This window comes from Lacerta agilis, chromosome 8 (genome assembly GCF_009819535.1).
Source record: "Lacerta agilis isolate rLacAgi1 chromosome 8, rLacAgi1.pri, whole genome shotgun sequence".
Lineage (NCBI taxonomy): Eukaryota > Metazoa > Chordata > Lepidosauria > Squamata > Lacertidae > Lacerta > Lacerta agilis.
Genome location: NC_046319.1, coordinates 34,710,138 through 34,719,768, shown reverse-complemented (window position 1 = coordinate 34,719,768; position 9,631 = coordinate 34,710,138). Strand labels below are relative to the sequence as shown.

General features: G+C 46.9%; 1 protein-coding gene across 2 annotated transcripts; it reads right to left on the bottom strand.

The window, feature by feature from the left end:
• Positions 1–1,850: 1,850 nt before the first annotated feature.
• On the bottom strand, positions 1,851–8,587 carry IRX3 (iroquois homeobox 3). 2 transcript variants are annotated; one of them, XM_033156860.1, is made up of 4 exons: positions 8,334–8,587; positions 4,892–6,083; positions 3,584–3,650; positions 1,851–2,217 (listed from the first exon to the last, which is right to left on the bottom strand). In XM_033156860.1, exons 1-4 carry the CDS (start codon positions 8,553–8,555, stop codon positions 2,163–2,165), a joined length of 1,536 nt encoding a protein of 511 aa, XP_033012751.1. In that variant the 5' UTR covers positions 8,556–8,587; the 3' UTR covers positions 1,851–2,162. The 2 variants fall into 2 exon arrangements, with proteins under 2 accessions (XP_033012751.1, XP_033012752.1); XM_033156861.1 differs by lacking the exon at positions 3,584–3,650.
• Between the last annotated feature and the right edge of the window lie 1,044 nt (positions 8,588–9,631).

Sequence of the window (9,631 nt, the reverse complement as noted above, 5' to 3'; positions counted from 1 at the left end):
GGAGCTTATGCGAAAATAACTGGTTGTTGTTGTGACTCCAGGCTTGCACTATACCTTTAAAGCACATTTGAAACATATCCGCTTTCTGAAACAATTCAGGGCATTGTAGTTTACCCTTCACAGGGTCACAATTCCCAGCAGGGCTTGACAAACTACATTGCCCAGAATTCTTTGGGAAAGGAAAATGTGCTTGCAATGTGCTTTAAAGGTACATCGGTTTTGTTTGGCTGCAACAAGCACACCATATACAGTATTTAAAGCACCTGCACCCGCGCAAACAGTTTGCGAAGCGTGCTGGGAATTGTAGCTCCGTGGCGATAAAACTAGAGTTCCCAGAAACGTTTAGGGAGATGGTTAACTTTAAATGCATGCTGGAGCCTGATAGAAAACCCACGTTTTCCGTGAAAGAAGTGGGGGGGACGAGGCAGGGAAGTCAGAAGAAAGGAAAACGAACAAAGCGGGCCTTCCTCTAAAGAAAAGAAAAAAGCCGAACTCCCATGCGAACTTTCCCGGGAGTAAGTGGCCACTGGTTTCAGCGAAACTTACTTCCGAGTAAACACACACACGCTAGTTGGCTCCGGGCAGGGTAATGCGCGCTAGACAAGTGGCTTTCTGCCTGCAGAGGGCGCTCGAGTTCCAGATTTCACTCGCGCTCCGAAGCCGAGACTGCGGGTTCCCGTCCCCCTCTCACTTTCTGATTTCTTTCCTTCCCTCTTTCTTTAATAAATAGAAACGGCCGGATAATGAATATAAAATAATCACGGGAGATAGCGATCCTGCTCCTTCCCTCCGCGCCCAATCCCTCCCGTGCGCTGCCAGCTCAGCCAGCAATAGCTTTTCCTTCTTAATCCACATCTCCTTGGAGAGAGAGAGAGAGAGAGAGAGAGAGAGAGAGAGAGACCCTCTCCTCTTCCTCTTTTTACTCGGGCCTTTCCTCTCTCCGCCCACCTCCTTCCGACCTTGTGTCTCTTTAGCCGTGGAAAAAGGACAAGGAGGAATACGACGGGGCTGACTTTCCTAACTTGCCTTGCCCCTGACTTGATCTAGCCAACAGCTGTCTCAAATATACAGTGCGATCCTTGCGCTAACGTGGAAGGCGAAGCGGCCGCGGGTGGGGGGTGGAAATCACACACACACAAACAAACCCCCGTAGCGCTTAGCAATTCAAACAGACGCGAGAGCGCTTTGAACGACTCCCTGAAATTGCCCAGGATTTCCAGCCGCAAAGCGAAAGGACGATTCGATCTGCTAAGGACGGTTTTTGCAACTTTGAAAAATATGGCCCATTTAAACCAGCGGACGTGGCTTTCAAGCAGAAACCTCTTAAAACACACACACAAAACAAAAACAGGGTAGTGCGAGGCGTTTTGATCAGATCTGCAGCGATGGCCCCACCAGTGATTCCTAATACATAAACACGCGGGTTCCCCCACCCCCTCCAAAATATATTTAAAAATTAATACAGCAAAGTAACCAGAAAGTCCCAAATGTAGATTTCTGCCCCCGCTCTCTTTAATTCAAATGAATACGCACACACCTCTCTTTCTTGTACACAAACACACACTGTTCACATTTTCTTCTAGCTAGCTCACAGCTGCATTTTGTACTCAGGATTGCTACTGATTTTCGTTCTCTTAGTTATAGAAAATCAGGATTTGGAAGCCTCAGTCTAAAGATGACTACCCTTCTGGAAATCTAAGCACAGTGGGGAATCTTCCAAAACTAGTTTAAAAGTTTTCCTAAGTGACAAGGAAATAACAATAACGATGATGATGATGATGATAATGATGATAATAATAATAATAATAATAATAATAATAATAATAATAATTCACGTAAGTATCAGAAAATTGTAGTCAAAGTGGCAACAGTTTATTAGCCAAAAATATATACTTTCTTGTACAATTTGGTTCACACATATGTACATTTTTTTTCCTTTTTACTATATATACAAAAAAAGAAAATGAAGACGCCTATTTCGCACTGGACTTCCAAAAAACCTCACGAATTCAGCTAATCCAGATGATAGCACAGAAGCAGGGTGGTTTTTTTCTTGGTTTTTGTATTTTTTTTTTCATTTGATACATGGACATGCGTACAAGTTGTAACTATACAGAGAATTTTATTTTACAATCATTAGAACAATAATTATAAAAAATTAACTATGATGATGACAACGCAGATAGAACCATAGCTGCATCAAGTTGGTTCTGAGGCCTGGAAGAAAAGGAACACAGGGGGGGAAAGAAGAAGATATATAGATATATATCTTGAATACTGATTTCTCTGATCATCTAATATGCAGCCAGAACTGGAGACTGCAGTGGAGCTTATGCTTTCTTTATCGTGGAACAAAAAGTCTTTGAAAACATTCAAAAACCATGAGCAAAAACTACTCCAATTTTATGCGGAGTGGGGGGTGCCCCTTAAAGGCTAACAGATTGACTGCAACATAAGCTTTTGCGGAGTTCTGAAATGCGCTAACCTGCCTGCTCCTTTGCCTTTAGTCCATAAAAACTGATGCCACAATCCATATGTTAGTCTTTAAGGTGTCGGGAGAATCTTTTCTTAGTTTTGCTGCAGCAGATTCACGTGGCTAACCCTCTGCAGTTTTACAGCCACTCTAATATGTTAGGGACATAATCCTTTTACTTTTTTATTTTATTTAGGCAAAAGCGCTGTGCATTTTTAAAGCACTATCAAGCAACCTTGCACTGAACACTATTTCACTGACAAAGGCAAGTTATGAAATATATGTGCATTTATGCACAGGGATATGTACTCTCTCACACGCAATCATGACACCTTCTTTCTAGTCAACATGCAGACACAGTGCATGATATTATATCCAAAGAAATATATGTGTGTATGCATATGCATCAACCACACAATTAAATCTATTCATTTCATTAGGGTGCATCTGTGTGCATGTGTGAACGCACACTTGTACATAGCCAGGATAGATTATACATATAGGTGTGCATGTGCAAATAAATAAATATATGCAGATATATCACACACCTAAACTCCACAGGTATGCAAGAGAGCAGAGTTTACATTGGCCTGTCCACCTTATTTCATAGACTAAACCAATATTTCAATTTGGCCAGTTTTGAACTGGAGGATTAAAAAGGAGCTGAGCAGACTGGGAATTTTCTGCTTCCGTATATTGATTTTAATAAAGAGTCTAAAGAGTTGCAGAGGGGGCCTTTGTATCTCACAAGCACTAGTTTACAAATTCTAGAAAACTGACTCTGCAGTCTTCCCTTGGTGCTCTTATCTAACATCACAAAAGTGGACCAAAGCTGGCTTGGAAAATGAATATCAGAGGGACTGGAAATCAAACTGGCCATTTATAATTCTTCCCCAGTCCTAAATATACAAGGTGGGCCCCAATCCCTCACATGTTTACTTGGAAGAAAGTCCCAAGTCCGGGTTTCAGTGGCATTTACTCCCAAGTAAGTCTGCAAGAGATTGCATCTTGCAGGGCAGCAAGTCCCATTGATGTCAATGGGAATTGGTCTACAAGCAAATTCACCTCCCTTTTTTTAATGTACCCTCTAGGACATAGATAATCTCTTACCGCCTCTGAACTGGTTGAAAAGCTGTCTTTATTAACTTTTTCTCTACTTCCAAGGCACTAGATCGATCTAAAACAAACAAAAGCAAACAAAGAAAAAAAAGTTCCTTTAAAAAAAAAACCACCTTGGATTTGCTCCTCTAAGGTTCCTGAATTCATGTCACTCTTAGCAACTTAGCTCAGTACATTCTTTTTGAAAAAATGAAAAAATGAAGAGAACCCAGATCCTAACTACGTCCAGTATTAAAATAAAAATGCTTTATTTCAGCGGGATTTGCTTGATCACTTCAGAGTGTGTGCTTAAGGTCACAGAACACCTGGATTGCCAAACCCATTTTACATGGAAGTAAAAAAAAAAAAAAAACCAAAGACCCACACCTTTGATTTCAGTTTGGGGATTTCTTTCCTAGCAAATATAAGAGGGCGGGTTTTTTTGGGGGGGTGTGTGTTAAGTGTGCTTTTTAAAATAGGCAGATGATACCATCAATACAGAGAGCACCAATTCTGACCACAGCAACCAGGGTATCCCTATCTGGGAGAATGCAATTTTTATTTTTATTTTTTTGTTTTTTTAAAAAGCTCCCCCAGTTTTGAAGGCAATATTGGTGGAAGTTGTTGTTGTTTTAAAAAGAAAGGGCCCCAGGTAAAGGCCTTCTGATTTATTTATTACCAGGTGATTCTGAATGGGGAGCGTGGCACTGAAGTCGATAGAATAGGAGACAGAAACTGATCCAGCCTGCAAGGGGGGGGGGGGCTTGCATGTTCGTGGGCTGTGGGGAGATCCAGCCAATGTTTCTGTCCGAAATATAAACTGAATCTTTAGGCCAACCAAGAAAGCCTGGACCTCTTTTAGGAAAAGAGATACCTGTATAGAGACTCTAGAAAAGGGAACAGTGAGGGTAGGATTGTCTTTCCCCGCCATAATGAATTGCTTCTTTGGGCTTCAAACCCTCGAGGAATACCTCCCGCTTTCCTCGTTTTTTATTCCACCTACTCTATACTGCAGCTTCATTCTACAATTTGCATTCTTATGAGTTGTTTTAGTGGTAACCAGCTTAGTTTTAATCAGAGTAGACACATTGAAATGAATGGACTCAAATTTCTTCAGGTTCATTTCAGTGTTGTCTAAGGAAACTTCACTGAATGCCACATAAGTCTCTGGGAAGAAACATTCAGCCTCACATACAAACCCACCCTAGTTCAAACTTCTCTCCCCCACCTAAGTCCCATGGATCTTAGGGTTGCAGCCAAGTTGTTTCCCCCTTTCCCCCCCCTTGCCTTCCCCCCCCTCCCTCCCATCGAATGGATTACCTGTTCCGGAGGACTCCGCGCTCTGCGCTTGGTCCGCGGGTCTGGAGAAAGCCGCGATAGCCGCCGCGCTTGGGGCCGCGCTGGGGTTCGCCCCCCCGAGTCCCAGCAGGTGGGGAGTGTTCAGTAAAGTGAGCGGGTGGGGATGGTGGTGGTGGTGGTGATGGGGGTGGGCCGAGAAGGCCCGGCTGGACCAGTTAGCGAATTTGCCCAGAGGGCAAGAGGCGACCAGTCTGTGTGCGGGGCCCGGGGCCGTCGGAGGAGGCTGCGGCGGAGCAGGGGCTCCCACCAACTGAAGGCTCTGGGGGGTGGCCGCTGCCGCAGGGGGGGAACCTCCGCTGGTGGGAGATTTCCGCGACGGGTTATCCGGGCTGGTAGCCGTCTCTGCTAAGGACCAGATCTTAGGCTTGGGAGGCTGCGCTTGCGGTGCCAAAGCGGGGCTGGGAGCCGTTGGGGGGGACGCTGGGGAGGAAGGATGGCGCTGTTGCTGCAGCAGCTGCTGCTGCTGGAGAGCCGCTGGCGAAGGCAGCTCGCCCGACGAGGCGCGCTGACGGGCCTCCATAGCCTTCAAGAAGCGCTCCTGAGCTCCCGGCAGGTCCTCGAAGCCGTCGGAGCCCTCCGAGTCGGTGGTTTTGGCGTCGGAATGGAGGAGCACCGAATCATCCGGCGGTTCCTCGTCCTCTTCCTCCTCCTCCTCCTCGTCGTCGTCGTCCTCCCCTTCCAGGAGAAGCTGCCCCGCTTTGGCCCCTGGAGCCCCGCTCTCCATATTCTCGGTATCGATGTTCTCCAGGTCGATCTCCTCGTCGTCGGGGTCCCGCTTGTCGCCTTCGCCGTCCTCTTCGTCGTGCTCGCTGCCGTAAGAGTTGCCCTCCTCGTCGGTGCGGCTCCGCGGAGCCCAGGTCATTTTATTCTCCTTTTTGAGGCGCCGCCGGGCGTTGGCGAACCAGGTGGAGACCTGCGTGAGGGTCATCTTGGTGATGATGGCCAGCATGATCTTCTCGCCTTTGGTGGGGTAAGGGTTTTTCCGGTGCTCGTTCAGCCAGGCCTTGAGGGTGCTGGTGCTCTCGCGGGTGGCGTTCTTGGGCCTCGACGGGTCGCCAAACTGGTACTGCCCATAGGGGTAGAAAGCCGGGTGGTGGTGAGGAAAAGCCGGGTGCTGGACGCCGGGACCCTCCTTCAGCTCATACTGGGCTCCCTGGAGGAGGACAGAAAAAATGGGGAGGGGGCGTTACACAGAGCAACAAACGGTTAGCCATGGAAATGGGCTCTTTCAAGGAGGAGAGAGCCCCCACACCGGTTCAGTAGCCCTCTTGATTCCCAAAGGAGTGGAAGATAAGCCGAGCAATATATTGGACGGGATCAAATTAATCAAGGGCTGCGCGGCTGTCATTCTGCCGGGTGACGAAGAACGCTGTGAGACTCGGAAGCTTGCCCTTTTAAGTTCGATATATATATATATATATATATATATATATATATATATATATATATATATATATATATATATATATATATATATATATATATATATATATATATATATATATATATATATATATATATATATATGGAGAAGTGCGATTCTGCCTGCAGCTTCATAATAATTTCTCATTTCAAAAGTTATAAAGGGAATTGATGGGGGGCGGCAGTTGTGAGGCTGTCTGTTATTTCCTAAATCCACAGAGTTCTAGAGGTGTCCTAGACTCCTAGCCAAGTTTCTCACTCAGTCCTTTTTGAAAAGTATTTTTCAATAGCGAGTTGAACGAGCACACGCGCGCGTATCTCGCTCACGTTTTTTAAACTTCTTGGGTCATTCGCATGCAGCCCTCGTCTCCAGAACTCTGGAAACACAATCTCGAAAAGTAGCTGGACGTTATCATATATATGACAGAAGTAAAAATAGGTTTACGTATATATTCACACACACACACACAACCCCCAAATGAGATGTAGTGTGGGGAGACGAGAGGGATGCACAGCATATGCCGTGCATTTAATGGGAGATCATACACTGTTTTGTTTCCTTGAGAGAAAACATAACAGATCAGGATATTATTAGACAGGGGCTGTTGTTGTTTTTGATTCACCGCTTGCAACTTTGCAAAAGTTGGATTTTGTTTTTGTTTTAAAGAAACGCTCAGGCTTAACTCGACAAAATCTCTGCTCGAAGTTTCTGCGTGTCTCTTCTCTCCCCCGCCCCGCAACTTGCACAACGGAGGTAGTGCTGCTAAACCCCCTTTAAATAAAAAACAAAACACCCTTTTGCCTGACGGTTCCTCCGTGCGCTAGATGGAACTGTCAATCAACTCCTCACGGAAAGGGGGGGGGGAGAGAGAGAGAGAGAGAGAGAGAGAGAATACCAGCGCCCATTTGTGTGCAAGGGTTTTGATGTGTGTCCGTATTGGGGGAATTGTTAGATTTCCCCTTTTCAACTTTCATTTGGGAAACACGGGCCTAGGAATGGCGCTCTGAAACTATATTCAAACTCTCTCGAAGATATATGGACAACAAAAGGACTCAGTAACTCCTTCTACAACTGTCTGTTGAAATCAGGCTCCCTTATATTATGAAAAACCCAAACACTTTATTTTCTGCTAGGTTTGGATCCCCACAGCAGATCTTTTTGCTTCCAAGGCTTATTAATAGTAACATGATTACTGATTTTCAAAGCGGGATTCCGACTCCCACCCCCGCCGTCTCACCCAGTGCGTGTTATTCACAAGGAAAAGGCACAATATGGGATTGTTCTTACGTTGAGAAAAGACGATCAAAGGCACTCACGGAGGTGTCTCTCTCTCTCCCCCCCCCCCACCCGCTGCCCTTGCTTCAGTTCAGTTCTCCACACACCCGGAATTATTTGCAAGCTGCATTGAAATTAATACGGCCCATTACTTCCGACTTAGCAGTGGTTTAAGGATCCGGGTGCCTCTTTTTTAAAAAAGTAAATAAATAAAAATTTAAAAAGTCACGGGGGGACGGGGACGGCGGCCGCGAACTGTGTCCCAAACTCTGCGAGTTATTTTTTTAAAAATAAAAACTAAAGCCGAGGCAGGAGGTGTTTTTTTGCATGCTCTTCTCAATCTGCCGGAGAGAGATTTTTAAACCCTCGCCTTACTCGGCCCCCTAGCGCACCCCCGGGCCCAGATCGAGACGGGGAAAAACCAGGACACCGAGCTGGTCACTTGCAAACCACCGCCAGCCAATTGCACCTTTTCCTGCGTCTTTGCTTTACGCCCGCAGCTGTGCAAAGTCACATCGCAGGCGGAGTTGGAAGAAAAAGAAAAGCTGAAGATTCCAAAAAGAGAATGAAAGCGGGGAAAGGAGGACTGCGGGTTTTTAAGGGGGGAAATCTGGAGCTGGGGTGTGCGTGGCAGAGAGCGAGAGAGAAAGAAAGAAAGAGAAAGAGAGAGAGAGAAGAGCGGAATCTGTGGACTCGTCTCCTTACCAGCTGCGGGAAGATGGGTAGCTCGGCGGTGTAGGGGAGGAAGGCTCCGTATCCCTGAGCAGCCGCGGCTGCCGCGTACGGCGCTCCGTACATGGAGGAGAGCACGTTGGAGAGCGTCCCCGTCGGGCTGAGGTCTGCCCCACTTCGGGAGCTGCTGTTCCCTTGGCGATCCGACGGGTAGAGCGGCCGGATATACTGGTATCCCAACTGGGAAAATGCCATGGCGGGGTGGTGTGTGGTTGGGGTGGGGGTGGGGGTGGTGGAGAGGCGAGGAGGGGGGAAGAGGGAAAGGAAGGGGGGAAGGAAAGAGGGGAGGGGAAAGAGGGGAGGGGGAGGAAAGGAAAGAGAAGCGAAAGGAGAGAGCGCGAGGAAGGAAGGAAAGAGAGAGAGAGAGAGAGAGAGAGAGAAAGGCGCAGGAGCGAAGAAAAGGAGCCCGGTCGTTCGCCCTTTGCTCGCCTCGCCTGCACTTTTTTTAGTGCGTCTCAGAAACTCTGCCAGGCATTGGCGTTGCCGGGTGGGTTGGCGGGGTGGGGAGACCAGGCGAGGCCGGGGGGGGGGGGCTGCCGCTGCCGCCTCCTCCTCCTCTTCCTCTTCTTCGTCTTCTTCTTCCTCCTCCAGCCGCTGCTGCGTAACGATCCTCCGTCTCTTTCTCCCTTCACTTTTCCTATTGATCTGAGTGGACTCCAGGTCAGGTCCTAACAGATTGCTGGAGATTATTGGAACTCCCGCCTTTGATTGACAGCCGGAGTCTCTCTCTCGAAGCTCCTCCTCTTTCTTTTAAGTCAGTCTCTCTCTCGCTCGCTCTCGCTCTCGGTTTCTCACTCCGGCTCTTTTCTCACTCCCTCCCCCCGCCACTCACGCCTTCCATTTACTGACGTCGCCGTCTTTTATTTGAGTGCTTTTCAAATCTGGTGGAAGCCATCGCCAATCAGTTCGGGGTTTGTACAAAGATTTAACTCAGTCTAGGGGAGTTGTTGCTTAAAATAATAATAATAAATATTATTGCTATTATTGTTATTATTACCATTATTAAAATAATCTCCTTTCAGAGCAAAATGTATCAACTAGAGTTAAGACTGATCGGTGCAGAATTGTGGCACACGCAGACTCCCTTCATTATTATTGTTGTTGTTTTTATTATTTTGCTGATTATCTCCGCAAAATTAACCTCCCCGACTCCCCCCTCCCTCGCGCAAATTAACCTATTCATTCCTGGAGCTGTTGGACTGAACACTAATATAGATTTAAAAGTCTGCTTTCACTCTCTTTCTTTCGCAAACCGCCCCCCACCCACCGTG